General features: G+C 40.4%; 1 protein-coding gene across 4 annotated transcripts in view; it reads right to left on the bottom strand.

The window, feature by feature from the left end:
* Window positions 1-248: 248 nt before the first annotated feature.
* Window positions 249-20,804, bottom strand: part of SENP1 (SUMO specific peptidase 1) — a 59,297-nt gene continuing 38,741 nt past the window's right edge. For 3 of the 4 annotated variants that reach the window (XM_019934537.3, XM_019934538.3, XM_033866852.2), the window contains 5 exons: window positions 5,543-5,746; window positions 4,592-4,671; window positions 3,584-3,668; window positions 2,965-3,060; window positions 249-2,012 (listed from right to left, as the gene is read on the bottom strand). In XM_019934537.3, coding sequence (XP_019790096.1) covers window positions 1,950-2,012; window positions 2,965-3,060; window positions 3,584-3,668; window positions 4,592-4,671; window positions 5,543-5,746 — 528 coding nt within the window. In that variant the 3' untranslated portion in view covers window positions 249-1,949. Of the gene's footprint in view, window positions 2,013-2,964; window positions 3,061-3,583; window positions 3,669-4,591; window positions 4,672-5,542; window positions 5,747-20,804 lie in introns of those variants that run through there. The other variant, XR_002176243.3, reaches the window with a different exon arrangement.

Here is a 20,804-nt window from a genome sequence, read left to right as displayed (position 1 = left end):
AAGACAGATGTTATCTAAATGGACAAACAATAAATACACAGAAGTATCTTGTTTTGAGTCCCCCAGACAATAGCAAGAGTGCCTGAAAAACTCAGGTCTTTTTGATTCATGGTCCAAAATCTATACCATATTGTCACCTTTCAAGTTGTCACTTAAATACATTAAGTACCAAGAATCAATGTTCAGGAGTCCCACAATGAGCCTGCATGCCATAGCTCTCTAAACGAGAATGTGAAAGTCCCAGGAACTCATATATAGAAAGCTATTTATTTCCTATAGAAAACACCAAAAAAACCCAAAACAAAACAAAACAAAACAAAACAAAACAGGCAAGAAAGAAAGAAGAAAAAAAAAGAAAACAAACAAACAAAAGGTGGTCTTCCCCCTAAAGGCAGGCAGTATGAAAAACGTAGGACATCTAGTTGCTGGAGTGGAAAACAGTAACATTCAGTTAACAATGGAATATTTAAAAAAAATAGTTTTCTTTTCAAATTGTAACCTGTGGTAACACATAGAAAAATGTACTAAACAAGCTTGATATAAAACAGAGTAAAATTTTCAAATAAGCCCAGGGAGAAAGCACAATGTTGGAAAGGATGAGGTACATGGGAAGAGAAGAAAAGATTTCGTACAAAACTACCTATTACAATACAGAAAAAAGTATAAAATGTTCCTATTTTGGAACTTAAGTACAAAATGACACTGGCATTGGATCATTTCACTATCTAGCCTGAGGAGCGCTCAGAGGGTGGGGAGATGCCACATAGAACAAAAGGAATAGCAGTTTTTCATTCTCAGGTTGATCAGTACAAATTCCACCCGTTTTCCAGTTGAAAATCTCGCCTCCCTCTGTAACCTCTACCCCTAAGCCAAATCCATCCAGGAATCAAAATATTCTGTTAGGAAGTCCACAAACACCCTACACATAGGGGCTGGGATCTGTGCGTGCTGGAGCTAAATTTGGAAAATGGTAATAAACCTACAGGCTAAAATGGTGAACACATTCAGCCTTCAAAAAAAAAAACAAAAACATATCCCTGTGAAATATATATATATATTAAATTCTCTGTGGTTAGAAACATATTTAAACTAGCTAGCCACAGACCAAACTAGACCTGCATTCATCCAATGCTGGAATTTTATGCTAAAGACTGAGGTCCTTCTTCTTGGTCAGAAGTAGGTAGCAGTAAAAGTGGTGCCTTGTCGCTCCACTAAACCGCTCCCTGGGTGGGTCTTCCCCATATCATGTGTTGTGAGCACATGCCAGCCTCTGCTTTTAAGGAAAGGACTGCCTGGGACTTTGGGGTCCATCCAGGGCTCACGTGTTGTGCCTCAGGAGAGGAAGAAGCTACAGATGATAAAACAGCCTTGTACAGAAGCAGACGGATTTTACAAAGGGGCATATAAATAGGAAAAGTCCTGGAGGAGGGAATTACGCAGGTGCCCCAAAGTCCAGTTTACAGTCACTTTCCCAGTGACATATCTTGAAAATCCTGTGTTTATGTATGTGTGCGTGTATATGCTGGTGGTTTTCATCCCTACCTTTTTGCCCACGTCCTTTCCTACCTCTTAGTAAGGCCTAACAACAAGAGTTTACATGAAATCAAGAGTCTTTCCAAGCTTCTCTCAGGCCCCTAATTAGAGACTGAGTGAGGCTGGAGCCCTTTGAAAATAAGATGGCAGAACTGAAGAAGTGAAAAGCAGTCTCTCTCTTCAGCTTAGGGATGTCCCTCACCCCTTTCACAGCACCAAAGTTTCTTTGCAAAAATAGTATCTGAGATACAAAAGGAAAGGCAGATGTGCTTGTGAGTGCATCTCTCCAGGGCCTGGTCCAGGATCAAGGACTTTACAAGAACAGAGGGTTGGGAGCAGCTGTTTCCAAGGTCTCTGGCCGTAGACAACAAAGAGCTGGTCTCCCACAAGTCCACGTCTGCTAATTGAGACAGTCTTCACAAGAGCTTTCGATGGAGGATTTCCCAGACCATCCGCTTCCGGAAGTAGGGCATGTGTTGCTGTAGGGACACAGAGACACCCTTATTTTCATTTCTTGTATGCAGACCTAACACTCCTTTCCGTCTTGAGGTTTTCAACTAAAATAATCTCAGCTGAATTTCTGATCTTTCAAATGGCTCCTTCTTTATCACATGTGATTTTTTTCTTTCTATTGCTTTTTTCTATTACTATCTTTATTGCTATTTTCCATTGTTGTAACTTTAGAAGTTTTGTTGGGCATTGCCAGGAGTCCCCAGGGTACACCCAAATGTCTCCAAGAATTTTGAGAACGGTGTCTATCAAGTCCTCTATGTTAAACTTTTAAGAGGATATGAGATCCGAGCTTGAAAACCAAAAACTCACTTTTTACAGGAGATGTTATAGGAACTGCAAGAGTGAGCTCCACCCAAGGGCTATGGTGGAAAAATCTTGTAAAGTCATTGATTTAAACAGAAGTAAAGAGTTAAGTGAAGGACACAGAATAACCCCTAATCTCTAGTCTCAATCCACCTTGGTCTCCGAAGGACCACATGGACAGAAATAAACAATCACAAACTATAAGAAGACTGACCAGCTGCATCAAGTGAGGGGCAGCGGAAGAGGGCAGCATAACAAATTATACTAGATCAAGGTGTGGCCTGTTCCAAAACTTAACTGCTACCCAAATAAAGGGAAACTATAGGAAACTTGCTCTGGTCCCAGTTCTCTGCTTCTCACAGGATTTGAGGTAGGTGGGAGAGATGGGCGGAGAAGAAGGCTCTGCCCACACATCACAATATGTGATATATGGTAACCCAGGATGTGGCCTATCACTACCCTTTTTCTTGTGAGGCGGCACAGGCAGTAACCACCCATGTTATGAGCCACAAGCTGAAGCAGAGCCCCTAAGTGGAGCAAGTGGAGGGAAAAACATCTATCTGGCAGCCTGGAGATGGGGTGGTCATAGAGCTCCCTCCTGAAGGCTTGGCTCACCTGTGTGAAGTTGATTGGTCTGTCTTTGGTAATGCAGTCAGCATATTTGCAGGCAAACATGCCACAGTCGCTTCCATTCATCTGCTGTGGAATTTCCTGAAAGGCCAAAAACAATAAAAAAAGTGACATCTTTCCAAGCTTCCTTCTTTCTTAGATTATAAATAAGAGCCAAAGGATATAAATTTTACAGGTTTCCCTGAATTTTGAAGAGATGACCCTGGTCCCCCACTCAGAACAACAGAGGCTCAGAGAAAAAAATTCAGCATCTCAGTCCAGCCTGTGTATTTCATATTAATCACACAGGAGACTATCTTAGATTTCCATGACACCCAAGGGTGTAAAAGCTGGCCCCTCCCACAAGGGCCAAACAATCTGCAAACATTTCCCACAGATGAAAGTTTAGCAAAATAGCTGGGCATTTATAAAACCTAGTTCTTCATAAGAAACACAATACTAGTTTCCCACAGATAGCTTACTCTACCTTCCCCAAGGAACCAAACGACCAAGCTGAGGTGAGGCTAGACACTAACACAGAAGGTCTCTGGGGACCAAGCAGTAAAATCCTTTTCTTTCTAATACCCTAGTCTCAGGATTTCCATCTCATCAAGGAGAAATGTACCTGGCTTTTCTTGCTGAAGAGTTGCCAGCCATTGGTGTCAAACTCTTTCCTTTTCTTGTCAATGCTTTCTTGCTTCAGGTATTGCCTAAAGGTATTGGGAGAGAATGAGATGAGCTTGGGGAGCAGTGATGACAGCTGCCACTGCAAGAATGGGGTTGACAATCCTTAGGAAGTTTTCTTCTGCGCGTCTAAGGAAACAGTATATACTACTGGGCAGGGAATCTTTGGACTGCTAAGCTTCCTTTGGAGGTCCCACAATTCAGGCCTGCCCTGTCAACCCAAGAGAAGCATGACATCTGCCTTTGATACCCAGGCTCTTTCTACCTACTGTCCGTCCTGAGGAACAAGTTCTGATTCTTCTCCTTGGTTTATATGGGCCTACAGAACTCAATCTAATGGAAGAAAAATGTTTCTCCAGCAATACTGAGGTACTTATTTATTTATAGTCTTGATTCTCCTGTGTGAAAATTCAATCCAAATCAACAATTTGTTGAGTGCATACCTCATATACAGCACTCTTCTTAAGTGTGAACTGCTCACCATTCTGGAACCCAGCCCCCTCCTGGCTGCCAAAATGGTACAGTGAGGAATAGACATTTTGGAAAGAGAAACAGATGGGATATAAAGAGATTTGCATTCTGGTTCCCAGTTGAGCCACTAACTAGTAGGACCTGAGCAAATGTAAGTCACCTCTGTGGGTCTTGGTTTCTTCATCTGAAAATTTAGGAGGTTGGAGTAGATGATTTCTAAGTAGTTTCTATATCTATATGTATATATCCACTCTATATTTAGAGCACTGGGACAGTAATTATCCCCATTAGGGTGTATTTTTGGTATTATATTATTATTAAACTTTACTTACTTAGATGGAAAATACCCATTCTTATTCAAGATAAAGATTTCCTTTATTAATCACTACACTGAAGGGATCAGAGAACTGAGTTCAATAGCTGGAAAAACATAACATATACCCAACATCAAACTCTTTGTCCTCAACTCCCTACTTACAAGAGGATCCTGCAGGCTTCATTGTTTATCCCACCCATGGAGTCGTAATAGGTAATATTCTTCTTTCTAAAGTCTACAACCTGGGAATTAAAAAAAAAAAAAAATCTGTGTTTATGAAGTGAAGAAAACTGGTTTCTCAGCTTTTTCCTTCCCTGGAGTTTGGAACCTCCTGCCAGATTTCCTATGATATCATGACAAGTCTGATGGATGCTTAGCGTTATACCATGCTTAATCTGCAGAGGAGAGAAGAACAGGGGGATTATTTACTCAGAACTGCGATGGGGGCTAATTGACTGGCGGCTCCAGTAATTGCCCTGAAACCTTTTTCTAGTATTCAGGTTCTCCATCTGCACTGTGGGTAACAGTGAAGACAAAACATGCTCTTCAGAGAACGAAAGTTGAGTGAGATAATGTCCATACATTTTCTGAAAGATGGTAAAAGAGTCTAGGTTTTGTTTCTTTACTTGGAGAATTTCCTTTTGGCTTATGCTTTTCAAAGGTAACTCAAAACAGACTGTGAAATACTTTTTATACTTTTATTAATATATTAAGCTCATGTATCCATGTTCTCAGAGTCATAAAAAATATTAAATTACCAAGTATGCAAGACAAGTCATGATTAGGCAGAAAATAACAGTCATAGAATCTGAGTTGGCAGCATCAGTAAGAAGTCACTTTTACTCCCCATGCCTTGCCTTTAGCCTGCTTTGACTTATAACTCCCTTTTTAAATATTTCCAGAAAAGGAAAACTCCACAGCTTTCTTCCAAGACTAAGTATCTCCCACTCTTGACAGGGAGTTCACTGATCTATCCAATTTTTAGACAACTAAATGCTACTTTTTCTGTCAGTCATCTAGTGAAAATGTAGAACTAATATTCACTACTCTCTGTGTATTCTATAATTACATAGATTTCTTTTAAATTTTATCAGCAATAAAAGAGGCACTCACAGCAAGACACCAGTGCACTCCCAGGTGAATGGGCACCAAAAGAATGTCAACAGAAAAGACATCCACTTTCTTGGTCCAACGTTTCACTGCTTGATAACCAGCCGTTTTTAACTTAGTGAAAAAAAAGGTATTAAATGCATGCACGCTTGGCAATCCCTTCTCTTTACTTCGCTCCATCAGCATATTCATGTAGAAATTGATGATCTGTGGGAAGAAAGTATATGTATTAAACTAGATACTCCAGCCTTTCAAAATAGTTGTGTTGTAAGAAGGAAACACAGTTGCTATATTGCACAGCATAGGTTAGTTTCCTAATCAATTCAATTATGACTTCAACACCCAACAGCCTCATGTCCCTGTATCAAATTCTGACTAGAAGGGAGGAAGGTGTTGAGGTGGTTAGAAACAGTGAAAACAGAAAAAGCTGATGTGTGTGTGTGTGTGTGTGTATACACACACACACACACACACACACACACACACACGTGTATATATATGGGTCCGGATACATATGGGAAGATGTTGGTCGGACTTGTAGAAGACTGAAGATCAGGTTAAAAAAACTGGAAAATGAGGAGGAAGGGGTGGTACAAAGTGAGACTCAGAGAAAACGAAAGGAAGGAGTACAAGCAGTTAAATGAGGTACACACTAGCAGTTCCTTTAATCTATCGGGACTGTGCGAGTAATTTAAATAAATCCTGAGCTCAGAGTCTAGTGTTAATAAAGCTAAGATCAGTAGTTCAATCCTTCTATGTAGGTCTCCTGATTCTGCACAAAGATAGAAAATTCTGCTCCATGACTAAGGATTGCATTTTCAGCCTAACAAGCCACCTAGCAGAAGCAAACTGTTTTGGCCTCAAGGAGAATTGAGTGACAGAATAAACCATCAACTATACTGGAAAAACATCTCTAAACTGGTAGTAGCTCAGCAATGTCACCTTTATAGAGGCAGACATGGATACAGTATAACCTACATTACATGAGACCTGAAAGTAGAATGACAAACATGAAGAGTAAAGTTCTCCCCTAGAATCTACATGGTTAGCTGCCTCATTTTTGTTGATTTCATTTATGCCTTCAATATCAAGTACAAGTGAAAGAAATTAAAATGCTTGATACAGGAGATATGTTAATGAAACTATGTGTTCTCTAACAATGACTATGTCGTCCATGGTTCCTTTAAGTCCAGGACTCCTTGGTACCAAAGCTTGAAAGTTACCGTGCCGGAAGTTACTGCACACTTACTTTATGTGGCCAGCTGAGGTCAGGCCAGTGTCTGTCAACTGCAAGGAATGAATGGGCTAACTGATCCAAAGCTTGGAAATATGACTAAGAAAACAGGCACATTTTTCAGAATGCTTTTTGGGGAAAGGGAAAACACCACCGTCCTTTGACAAATATTTACACACTAGAATGCCAGAGCAGTGAGCTACTGCCCAATAGTAGGCAACTACATGCTGGGGAGGCAGCAGGGAACACTGCCAGGAACACACCGGAGCATGGTCTAGACCAGAGAAAGGGCCTATAGATGAGGATGCCTAAGCAGTTGCAGGGAAACCACATTCACCATGAAGCAGAGCTCTGAGGGTGGTGGGAGGGAGAGCCAGGACTGAAGAAAGACACTGTTCTTCCTGCATCTCTGAAGACAGAACAACAGGCCCAGAGGACTCAGGTTGTGGTTAATTCTCTGCTGAGTGATGCCCAACAGGTAACTGGAGCTCAGTTATTTACAATAATGACAATGAATTACACAATTAGGATCACAGATTTCTCCAATCCACGTTTTTAATCTAACCCTGCCCCGGAAGATAATGGTGCTAAAGGATGCTTCTCGGCTTGTGAAGGCAGCCAGGAATGCAGGAGGATCTGCTCAGCAAGCACAGATTTCACAGCTATAATCTACGTCCTCTAGTGAGAGAAAATCAGCAGGAAGGGACTGATTCCTCTAGCATTCTATCCCACAATATTAGCCATGCTATGAGGCTAAATAAACCCTTCAATCCAGGGGGTGAAGTGAACAGGCAGACAACCTGTCAGTCACTGTAAGCCAAACCCTCCAAGGGGGCAGACAAGTTATGTATTACAACAGGCAACAAGGACTTAGGATGGAAGCAGAAGAAATCAGAGAGAGATAAGGATAGCCAAGCACATGAAAGCCACGGAGATATATCTCCCCCAGGTGCCCATCAGAGGGGTATACCACCTTTGGGATCGTTACCCTGAAGTGAAAAGGATGACATAAATGAGTGTCACGCTACACATGACTATCCTATTTTTCAGGAGGAAAGAGTGCCAGAAACCAATTAAGTTTAGCTGGACCTACACAGACTGAGCTCTTTGGCTTCTTATTTCATTTTGTTATTTTGAGAGAGTGGACTTATAAAGCTAAAGACCAAGCCAGCTGAACAGGAACAGAGACCTAGTGATCAGGACACCACACTAAGAATCCCTCTTCCACTGCTTCAGTTCTGCCTCCAACCAAGGTTTCTCCACTGAGAGGGAAATGGCTTCCTCCAAAGTCAGCTCATTAATTAGCTCTATGGAGTGGTCTGGGTTCTTTTTCATTTCTACTGTATCTCAGTAGGAGGGAGTTTAGTGGCTTCAATGTTCCCTCCCATTAACTGAGGACATGTAATCTGACATCTGAAGCAGAATTTAGATCCGAGTTTTTCTCCTCAGTTTTTCAGCTCTTACTCTATACAAATGAGGAAAATTGCCATAGTTCAGCCAAGACACCATCATACCAAAAAAACAAGCTAGGAGTTAGGAGAACAAAAAGAATCCTACACGTCATCTCACAGAGGGCTGAAGATAAAGGAAAAAGAAATGAGAGAAGGGATCACAGTGCTTCAGATGAAAGAGGAGCAGTGATGGTCAGAGCGTTTGCTTGTATTTTGTGAAGACAAGGGTCCCTCCCCTTCCATGGTGAGAGCCTTTCTGCACTCAGGACTCTCTTAGCTTCAGAAGATCTTCAATTCCCTTTGGAATAGGGGGCTAGGAGTAATAAGTCAGCCCTGTGCCTACTGTTTGTCTTGCACTTGTCCCTCTTTTGGGGGCCCACACTTGCCTCTGCTTGCTGCAGCTCCTGGTGCCTGAAGAGTTGCCCTTCCTGCTGCCTTCGCAGCTTTGGCCATGAGTGCCTACTTGTCTATGCAGCCCTGTCTGGGGGTGGAATGGTTGTTTATAGTGTCTTATTCCTTTGTGATTTTATTTGAAGAGCTGCCAGGTTGAAGCTGAAAAAAGCTTCTCTTTAAAAGAAAAGCCTACCATGTTTTCAAACTAAGGACTCAATCCTTTTCCTGTATGCTACCACAATGACATAAATGACTGTTATTTGTATCCTCCTTCTCATGCAGTAAACCAGCCAAACTATTGTTTTTTCATGCATATAGAAGTAAAACATTTCACAAAACAATCCTGACTTTAACCCTTTCCAATTTCACACTTTGAACCCTTATAATTGACTTAGGAAATAAATGTTCTAAAAGTCCTGAGCATGACAGTGTTCCTAAGCAGAGACCCAGATAACTTTCAGGGAGGAAAAAAGCTGTTTTCCTATTTTACCCCTCCAGATTTTCCCCTCTACATACTCATTCTGAATTTTTTTTTTTTAAAGATTTAATTGTATTTATTTTTGGCTGTGTTGGGTTTTCGTTGCTGTGCACAGGCTTTCTCTAGTTGTGGCGAGTGGGGGCTACTCTTCCTTGTGGTGCGTGGGCTACTTGCGGTGGCTTCTCTTGTTGTGGAGCACAGGCTCTAGGCGCGCGGGCTTCAGTTGTTGCAGCACGCGGGCTCAGTAGTTGTGGCACGCAGGCCCTAGAGCTCAGGCTCAGTAGTTGTGGCACACGGGCTTAGTTGCTCTGGGGCATGTGGGATCTTCCTGGACCAGGGCTCGAACCCGTGTCCCCTGCATTGGCAGGCAGATTCTTAGCCACTGCGCCACTGGGGAAGTCTCCCTCATTCTGATTTTTAAATTAGGCTTATCCTTGTCAACCAGAAAACCCGAAAGACTAACCAAGCAACAACCCCTGAATATTATGAGTCAGAAGGTCACTCACTCCTAAAAAGCTCTAATCTAATAATATTATAGAAACCAAGAAGGCAGACTTCAGGTAAGCTCTATGTTACTGCATCCCTCACTGTGTCCAGGATTTTTCTCACATGCAAATTCAAGTAATAAATTATTAGAATTACTGCCAAGGTTTTAGAGAAAGAGAGGCAGGCAACATCTATTTTTATGGAGTCATGACAACTGTAATTATTCTCCCTGTGACCTCACATAAATCCCTGGTTTATCAATAGGACTAGTTCTACTAAGAAACACTTTAAAGAGGTAAACTATAATGACGTGGAATCTTCCCATGAGTCATGTTAGAAACACTATAACTTCCATTCTGGTCATTTTATTCCACATGTTAGAGTGCATACCATATCGTAGACCCCATCATATTCACTTAACTAATTTATCTCATTTTGTCTGATTTTTTTCCCTTCTTACGCAGTTTTTATTTCCTAAGGAAAACCTACTCCCTGTGCTAGGTTTGTCTAGTTGGGCTTAATGTTTGGCAAGATGTTTCCTCTCTTACCAAGCATCACTTAGATTTAACTTCTCCATGGAAACAGTTAATTATTGAGAGAGAGGTATTGAAATCTTCAACAGTAATTATAAATTTGTCTATTTCCCCTTCCAATTTTCTCAGTTTTTACTTCATCTATTTTGAAGTTCTGTTAGGTGTGTACGTATCTAGGTTGTTAATCCTCTTGATGAACTTACCCGTTTACCATTATGAAAAGTCTATCACTGGTAATATGACTTGCTCTGAAATCTACTTGGTGTGATATTAATATAGTTACTTCATCTTTCCTTTGTTTAGTGTTGGCACGGTATATTTTTTCCATCCTTTTACTTTTAACCTATATGTGTCTTCATATTTAAAACAGGTTTCCTGTAGACAGATTTTTTAACCTAATCTGACAATCTCTGCCTTTTAACAGGATGTTTATACTGTCCAATACGGTAGCTACTAGCCAAATGTGACTCTTGAGCACTTGAAATATGACTAATGCAAGTTGTGTTGTAAGTGTAAAATACACACATTTTAAATAGAAGGTAAAATACTCATTAACAATATTTTCAGATTTCTTACATGCCAAAATAACATATTTTGGATATATTGGGTTAAATAAAATGTATTATAAAATAAGCTTTACCTGTTTCTTTTTACTTTTTTTTTAATGTGACTACTAGAAAACTTAAAATTACATAGATGGCTCACATTATATTTCTACTGGGTGTGCTGGGTTAGGTCATTTACATTTAATGTGATTACTGAGATGGCTGGTTTTAAATCCACCATCATGTTCTTCTTTTACTATTTGTCCCATCTGTTCTTTGTATCCTTCCTCTTTCCCTGCCTTCCTTTGGATTGTATCTTTTAATTCCATTTTATCTCCATTACTGGCTTATAACGATATCTCTTTTTGTTTTTGTTTTTAACTGGTTGCTCTAGGATTTATATGTCTTTAACTTATTGTAGTCTACCTTCGTATAACATTATACCACTTCATGTATTGTATAGGAACCTTAAACAAGTATGTACTTCCATTTTTTCCCCTCCTTTGTGTTATGATTGTCATATACTTTACTTCAACATGTTATAAACCCCACAGTATGTTGTTCTACTTTTGACTTGTCAATTGTCTTTCAGAGATATTAAAAACTGAGAGCATTTCCACTGCTCTTCACTCCTTGTGTAGATTGAAACTTTTACCTCATATTTTTCTTCTGCCTGACAAATATCTTTTAACATTTCTTATGGTAGAAGTCTGCTGGTGATGAATTCTTTCAGCATTTGTCTGCCTAAAAAAGTATAGCCTTATTTTTTGAAAGATATATTTGCTGGTATAGAATTTAGGTTGCCAAGCTTTTTTTTTTTCCTCCTTCAGAACTTTAAAGATGTAGCTATATTGTCCTCTGGCCTACATGGTTTCTGACAGATCTTTGTTCCTCTGTACATGATATGTCTCTTTTCCTCTGGTTGCTTTCATTAGTTTTCTCTTTATCAGTGGTCTTTAGCAATTTGATTATTATACATTTCACTATGGTGTTTCTTCTACTTGAGGTATGCTGAATTTCTTGGATCTGTCAGTATATTTCCAGATTTGGAAAATCTTCCACCGTTATTCCTTTAAACATTTTTTTCTGATACCACTTATACCCCACCTTCCCTTCTGGGACTTCAATTACATGCTTAGGCTTGACACTGCCCCAGAGCTCACTAAGCTCTAGTCATCTTTTCTCAGCCTTTTTTCTATTTCATTTGAAATGGTTCCTATTGCTCTATTTTCAAGTTCACTAACTTCCTTCCACAGTGTCTAATATGTTACTCTCATCTCATGTATTTTTCATTTCAGATACTGTATTTTTCATCTCTAGAAGTTCAATTTGGGTCTTTTATATTTTCCATTTTTCTCCTCATAATGTCCACTTTCCTCTACTTTCCTGAACATGTGAATATGTTCATGATATCTGTTTTAATATCTTTCTTGGCTAATCCTATCATTTTTGTCTTTTCTGGGTATTTCTATAGTGACTGTTTTTTCCCTTTGTTATATTTTTCTTCTATTTGCATGCCTGAGAAATTTTAATTGGATGCTAGACATTGTGAATTTCATGTTGTTGGGTTTTGTTGTTACCAGAATTTGCTGTGTTCCTTTAAATATTGTTGGGCTTTGTTCTGTGATATAGTTAAGTTAGTTGGATCAGTTTCAAGCTTTCAAGACTTGTATTTAAGCTTGTTACCTTGGGTTCAGGCGGCCTTTATTCTAGGGTCACTTTGGCCCCACTCTTGAAGCAATGCCCTTTTGAGGACTCTATTCAATGCCCCACAACTTTTCTACTCTAGATGGTTGGGACATGAACTATTCTTGGCACCTGTGTTAGCTCTCAGGCTTGTTCTCATTCCTTCTTCCTGGTGGTTCTTTCTCCAGGCTCTGGTAGTTTCTCCCCATATATGTACAGATCAGTACTCAGCCAAAGATTTGAGAGGGGCCCACTGCACATCTCTGGAGCTTTTTTCTCTTTGTTCAGCAACTTCCCCTCCAGTATTTATCTCACAAACCTTAGCCACTTTGGCCTCCCTGAACTCTGTCTCCTCCACTCACAAGACTGCCAGGCACTGCCAGGCTTTACCAGCTCTCTCCCCTCAACACACCACCCCAGTAAGCTGTGGAAATCATAGGCTCATCCTTTCCATTTCCCTTCTCTCAGGAATCACTGTTATCCAATGTCTGAAAATTCTTGCTTGATGTTTTATCTAGTTTTCTAGTTAAGTTGAAAGAGTAAATCTGATCCATTTTATTCTATCAAGACCAGAAGAAGTCCGATTCATTTACTTGTATGCCTAAATAATTTCCATGTATTTCTAAATTTATCTGATGCTTTATAAAACAACTTTTAGGCCCTCTAAGAAGCAGAATTAGCAGGCCATAAAGAGAAACACAAAGCCTAAAGTAGTCCTCTCCTCAGGATCATTAACCTAAAATCTTAGACTTGGATTCCAGAAGTTATTCAACTCAATCTCCAGGAAATAATAATTTCTAGTACTGACATACACTTAAAAATATTTCCTTTTGTTTAACTGTGACTTTCAATCTACTTTTGCAACTAATTCCTCCTCTCTTTAACCCTGTCTTCCTTCCCTTAATTAGGAATTTCTTTTAATAACTAATCACAGACCTGGTAAAGAAATCCCCGTCTATATGTCATTAGCTTTCCAGCCTCATTTTCTATTCTTTACAAGGCAGCCACTTCCCACATTCCAATGTTGAGAAGTTTCATTTTCTTATAGGAAGGTAAAATGTTAATCCTGTCAATCATTAGTCCTTTGAAGCTGTATAGAATTTAAGTATTCAGCTATACAAAAATCCATTCTTGGGCTTCCCTGGTGGCGCAGTGGTTGAGAGTCCACCTGCCAATGCAGGGGACGCGGATTCGTGCCCGGTCCAGGAGGATCCCACGCAGCTGGGCCCGTGAGCCATGGCCGCTGAGCCTGCGCGTCTGGAGCCTATGCTCCGCAGCGGGAGAGGACGCAACAGTGAGAGGCCCACGTACGACAAAAAAAAAAAAAAAAAAAAAAAATCCATTCTTAAAAACATGTTGGGGGCGGCGGAGTCGAGATGGCATACTAGGGGGACGCGGAATTCATGCCTCCTCACAACTAGGGCACCTACCAGGCACCAGTGGGGGACCACGGACACCTAAGGGGGCGGGAGGAACCCCCAGCAACTGGGTAGGACGTGGGTCATTGGGGGAAGGAAGGGGGAGGAGAGGTGGAGGCGGGATGGGACTGGTGCCCCGAGGGGTGGCTGAGGGAGGAGAAGGGGTAAATCGGGGAACCACTGGGAGGGTAGAGGATCAAAATGGAGTGTGGCCAGGTTTCCGCTGCCCACTTGAACCCCCAGGAACCTGCTGAGATCCCGGGCCTGGTCCTCTGCCCACTGAGGCCCCCTCCAGCCACGTGGGTCCTGAGGGAGTGGGAGGGAGGGAAGGGGGAGCAAAAGTTAAGGCCGGACCTCCAGGACCAGCACCCCTGAGGGGTGACTGGGGGAGGGGAAGAGTTCCTACAGCCAGCGGGACCCACCCACGGTTAGTGGTCCAGGAGCAACAGGAGACCCTGGGCGAGATAGTGGGGGAGGGGCACGAAGGAACGGAGCCATTGCTCACCCTGTCCACTTAGGCACCAGGAAGCCTGTTGGGCTCCTGGGCCTAATCCTCTGCCCTCGGAGCCTCCCTCCTGCAGTGCAGAGCCCAAGCCCCGCCCCTACAACCCCACCCAGGGCCTCGACTCTACACTCGGAGACCCCCTCCAACGAGCTGGGCCTAAACCCCACCCACACACCCTCACTCAGCGCCCTACCTCCAAACTACGGAACTCCACACTCCTGAGGCCCTACTTTGGACATGCTGCCTCTCCTCTTCCCCACAGGTCCTAAGCAGAGGCCACACCCCACACTTAAATGTCACCCACCTAGGCCCTACTCCATGCTCAAATGTCACCCCCCACCCGCCTAGGTCCTGCCCCACTCTAAACACCGTCCCTGCCTAAGTGCCACCCCAGCCTAAACTCCGCCCCATGGCCAAGGTTTTTTTTTTTTTTTCCTTTTTTTCTTTTAGATTGGGGTTCTGTTTTACCTTGTTGATTCATTGTTGTTGATTCTTTTATATTTTTATTTTTACTAATAAATCTTTTATTTTTCTAATTTTATTTTATTCTTTATACTTTGTTAGTGATCTCTCCTTTTGGCTTGTCCTCCACCCCTGCCTTTTCTTCCTTTTTTCTGTTGTGGTTTTATTTTGCCTTGTTGCAGTTGTTTCAATTATACTTTAACTTTTCCTAATATATTTTTTATCTTTCTACTTTTATTTTGTCTTTTATTCTTTGATATTGTACTGCTCCTTTTTTTCTTTCTTCTTTTTTTTTACCGTGCCACAAACCTTGCGGGATCTTGGTTCCCAGGGTGGAGGTTGGGCCCAAGCTCCCGTAGTGGGAGCTCTGAGTCCAAACCACTGGACTAACAGGAACCTCAAACCCCAGGTAATATTAATCAGAGTGAGACCTCCTGGAGGTCCTCATCTCAACACAAAGACCCAGCTCTATCCAACTGCCTGCAAACTCCAGTGCTGGACGTCTCAGGCCAAACAACCAGTAAGACAGGAATACAGCACCAACCATCAAAAAAAAACAAAAAATGAAACAACAAAACAATATGTTAAAAATGAAGGAGCAAGGTAAAACCTACAAGACCAAATAATGAAGAAGAAATAGGCAAACTACCCGAAAAAGAATTCAGAGGAATGATAGTAAAGATAATCCAAAATCTTGGAAACAGAATAGAGAAAATGCAAGAAACATTTAACAAGGATCTAGAAAAACTAAAGAGAAAACAAACAGTGATGAACAACACAATTACTGAAATTAAAAATACTCTAGAAGGAATCAATAACAGAAGAACGGATAAGTGAGCTGGAAGTCAAAATGGTGGAAATAACTGCCAGGGAGCAGAATAAAGAAAAAAGAATGAAAAGAATTGAGGACAGTCTCAGAGACCTCTGGAACAACACTAAACACACCAACATTCGAATTATATGGGTCTCAGAAGAAGAAGAGAAAAAGAAAGGGTCTGAGAAAATATTTGAAGAGAGTACAGTCAAAAACTTCCCTAACATGGGAAAGGAAATAGTGAATCAAGTCCAGGAAACACAGAGAGAACCATATAGGATAAACCGAAAGAGAAACACTCTGAGACACATATTAATCAAACTATCAAAAATTAAATACAAAGAAAAAATATTAAAAGCAGCAAGGAAAAAGCAACAAATAACATACAAGGGAATCCCCATAAGATTAACAGCTGATTTTTCAGCAGAAATTCTGCAAGTCAGAACGGAGTGGCAGGACATATTTAAAGTGATGAAAGGGAAAAACCTACAACCAAGATTACACTACTCAGCAAGGACCTCATTCAGATTCGAGGGAGAAATTAAAACCTTTACAGATAAACAAAAGTTACGAGAATGTTACGAGAATTCAGCACCACCACACCAGCTTTACAACAAATGTGAAAGGAACTTCTCGAGGCAGGAAACACAAGAGAAGGAAAAGACTTATAAAAACAAATGCAAAACAACTAAGAAAACGGTAATAGGAACATACATATCCATAATTACCTTAAATGTAAATGGATTAAATGCTCCAACCAAAAGACATAGACTGGCTGAATGGATACAAAAACAAGACCTGCACATATGCTGTCTACAAGAGACCCACTTCAGACCTAGGGACACATACAGACTGAAAGTGAGGGGGTGGAAAAAGATATTCCATGCAAATGGAAATCAAAAGAAAGCTGGGGCTTCCCTGGTGGCACAGTGGTTGGGAGTCCGCCTGCCAATGAAGGGGACACAGGTTCGTGCCCCGGTCCAGGAAGATCCCACATGCCGCGGAGCGGCTGGGCCCATGAGCCATGGCCACTGAGCCTGCGCGTCCGGAGCCTGTGCTCCGCAACGGGAGAGGCCACAACAGTGAGAGGCCTGCATACTGAACCAAAAAAACAAAAGAAAGCTGGAGTAGCAATTCTCACATCAGACAAAATAGACTTTAAAATAAAGGCTATTACAAGAGACAAAGAAGGACACTACATAATGATCAAGGGATCAATCCAAGAAGATATAACAATTGTAAATATTTCTGCACCAAATATAGGAGCACCTCAATACATAAGGCAAATGCTAACAGCCATAAAATGAGAAATCAACAGTAACACAATAATAGCAGGGGACTTTAACACCCCACTTTCACCAATGGACAGATCATCCAAAATGAAAATAAATAAGAAAACACATCTTTAAATGACACATTAAACAAGATGGACTTAATTGATATTTACAGGACATTCCATCCAAGAACAACAGAATACACTTTCTTCTCAAGTGCTCATGGAACATTCTCCAGGATAGACCATATCTTGGGACAACAAATGTGTTGGGACAACAAAAGCCTTGGTAAATTTAAGAAAATTGAATCGTATCAAGTATCTTTTCTGATCACAATGCTATGAGACTAGATATTAATTACATGAAAAAATTTGTAAAAAATAAAAACACATGGAGGCTAAACAATACACTACTTAATAACCAAGAGATCACTGAAGAAATCAAAGAGGAAATCAAAAAATACCTAGAAACAAATGACAATGAAAACACGATGACCCAAAACCTATGGGATGCAGCAAAAGCAGTTCTAAGAGGGAAGTTTAGAGCAATATAATCCAACCTCAAGAAACAAGAAACATCTCAAATAAACAACCTAACCTCATACCTAAAGCAATTAGAGAACGAAGAACAAAAAAAACCCCAAGGTTAGCAGAAGGACAGAAATCATAAAGATCAGATCAGAAATAAATGAAAAAGAAATGAAGAAAACAATAGCAAAGATCAATAAAACTAAAAGCTGGATCTTTGAGGAGATAAACAAAATTGATAAACCATTAGCCAGACTCATCAAGAAAAAAGGGAGAAGACTCAACTCAACAGAATTAGAAATGAAAAAGGAGAAGTAACAACTGATACTGCAGAAATACAAAGGATCATAAGAGATTACTACAAGCAACTCTATTCCAGTAAAATGGACAACCTGGAAGAAATGGACAAATTCTTAGAAAAGCACAACCTTCCGAGACTGAACCAGAAAGAAACAGAAAACATAAACAGACCAATCACAAGCACTGAAATGGAAATTGTGATTAAAAATCTTCCAGCAAACAAAAGCCCAGGACCAGATGGCTTCACAAGCAAATTCTATCAAACATTTAGAGAAGAGGTAACACCTATCCTTCTAAAACTCTTCCAAAATATAGCAGAGGGAGGAACACTCCCAAACTCATTCTAAAAGGCCACCATCACCCTGATACCAAAACCAGACAAAGATGTCACAAAAAAAGAAAACTACAGGCCAGTATCTCTGATGAACATAGATGCAAAAATCCTCAACAAAATACTAGCAAACAGAATCCAACAGCACATTAAAAGGATCATACACCCTGATCCAGTAGGGTTTATCCCAGGAATGCAAGGATTCTTCAATATATGCAAATCAATCAATGTGATACACCATATTAACAAACTGAAGGAGAAAAACCATATGATCATCTCAATAGATGCAGAAAAAGCTTTTGAGAAAATTCAACACCCATTTATGATAAAAAGCCTCCAGAAAGTAGCACAGAGGGAACCTACCTCACATAATAAAGGCTATCTATGACAAACCCACAGTCAGCATCATTCTCAATGGTGAAAAATTGAAACCATTTCAACTAAGTTCAGGAACAAGACAAGGTTGCCCACTCTCACCACTATTATTCAACATAGTTTTGGAAGTTTTAGCCACAGCAATCAGAGAAGAAAAAGAAATAAAAGGAATCCAAACCAGAAAAGAAGAAATAAAACTGTCACTGTTTGCAGATGACATGATACTATACATAGAGAATCCTAAAGATGCTACCAGAAAACTACTAAAGCTAATCAATGAATTTGGTAAAGTAGCAGGATACAAAATTAATGTACAGAAATCTTTTGCATTCTAATACACTAATGATGAAAAACCTGAAAGAGAAATTAAGGAAACACTCCCATTTACCACTGCAACAAAAAGAATAAAATACCTAGGAATAAACCTACCTAAGGAGATAAAAGACCTGTTTGCAGAAAACTATAAGACACTGATGAAAGAAATTAAAGATGATACAAACAGATGGAGAGATATACTATGTTCTTGGATTGGAAGAATCAACATTGTGAAACTGACTATACCACCCCAAACAATCTACAGATTCAATGCAATACCTATCAAACTACCAATGGCATTTTTCACAGAATTGGAACAAAAAATTGCACCATTTGTATGGAAACGAAAGACCCTGAATAGTCAAAGCAATCTTGAGAAAGAAGAACTGAGCTGGAGGAATCAGTCTCCTGGACTTCAGACTATACTACAAAGCTACAGAAATCAAGGCAGTATGGCACTGGCACAAAAACAGAAATATAGATCAATGGAACAGGATAGAAGCCCAGAGATAAACCCACACACATATGGTTACCTTATCTTTGATAAAGGAGGCAAGAGTATACAATGGAGAAAAGACAGCCTCTTCAATAAGTGGTGCTGGGAAAACTGGACAGATACATGTAAACGAATGAAATTAGAACACTTCCTAACACCATACACAAAAATAAACTCAAAATGAATTAAAGACCTAAATGTAAGGCCAGACACTATAAAACTCTTAGAGGAAAACATAGGCAGAACACTCTATGACATAAATCACAGCAAGATCCTTTTTGACCCACCTCCTAGAGAAATAGAAACAAAAACAAACAAATGGAACCTAATGAAACTTAAAAGCTTTTGCACAGCAAAGGAAACCATAAACAAGACGAAAAGATAACCCTCAGAATGGGAGAAAATATTTGCAAACGAAGCAACTGACAAAGAATTAATCTCCAAAATATACAAGCAGCTCATGCAGCTCAATATCAAAAAAACAAACAACCCAACCCAAAAATGGGCAGAAGAACTAAACAGACATTTCTCCAAAGAAGATATACAGATTGCCAATGAACACATGAAAGGATGCTCAACATCACTAATCATTAGAGAAATGCAAATCAAAACTACAATGAGGTATCACCTCACACTGGTCAGAATGGCCATCATCAAAAACCCTACAAACAATAAATGTTGGAGAGGGTGTGGAGAAAAGGGAACCCTCTTGCCCTGTTGGTGGGAATGTAAATTGATACAGCCACTATGGAGAACAGTATGGAGGTTCCCTAAAAAACTAAAAATAGAATTACCATATGACCCAGCAATCCCACTACTGTGCATATACCCTGAGAAAAGCATAATTCAAAAAGAGTCATGGGGGCTTCCCTAGTGGTGCAGTGGTTAAGAATCCGCCTGCCAATGCAGGGGACATGGGTTCGAGCCCTGGTCTGGGAAGATCCCACATGCCACGGAGCAACTAAGCCCATGCGCCACAACTACTGAGCCTGCGCTCTAGAGACCGCGAGCCACAACTACTGAAGCTCTTGTGCCTAGAGCCCATGCTCTGCAACAAGAGAAGCCACGACAATGAGAAGCCTGCGCACCGCAACAAACAGTAGCCTGCACTCACCACAACTAGAGAAAGCCCGAGCACAGCAACAAAGACCCAATACAGCCAAAAATAAAAACAAATAAATAAAAATATTTTAAAGTAAAAAATAAAAAACAGAGTCATGTACCACAATGTTCATTGCAGCTCTATCTACAATAGCCAGGACATGGAAGCAACCTAAGTGTCCAGGGACAGATGAATGGATAAAGAAGTGGCGCATGTATACAATGGAATATTACTCAGCCATAAAAAGAAACGAAATTGAGTTATTTGTAGTGAGGTGGATGGACTGAGAGTCTGTCATACAGAGTGAAGTAAGTCAGAAAGGGAAAAACAAATACCGTATGCTAACACAGACACATGGAATCTAAGTAACAATGGTTGTGATGAACCTAGGGGCAGGACAGGAATAAAGACACAGACGTAGAGAATGGACTGGAGGACATTCACTTTGTTATACAGCAGAAACTAACACAACACTGTAAAGCAATTATACTCCAATAAAGATGTTAAGAAAAAAAAAAAACATGTTAGAAAGCCTATTGT

Source organism: Tursiops truncatus, chromosome 11 (assembly GCF_011762595.2).
Source record: "Tursiops truncatus isolate mTurTru1 chromosome 11, mTurTru1.mat.Y, whole genome shotgun sequence".
In the NCBI taxonomy this organism is placed as follows: Eukaryota; Metazoa; Chordata; class Mammalia; order Artiodactyla; family Delphinidae; genus Tursiops; species Tursiops truncatus.
The sequence above is the reverse complement of the archived record's forward strand: the minus strand, read 5'-3'. Positions and strand labels throughout refer to the sequence as shown.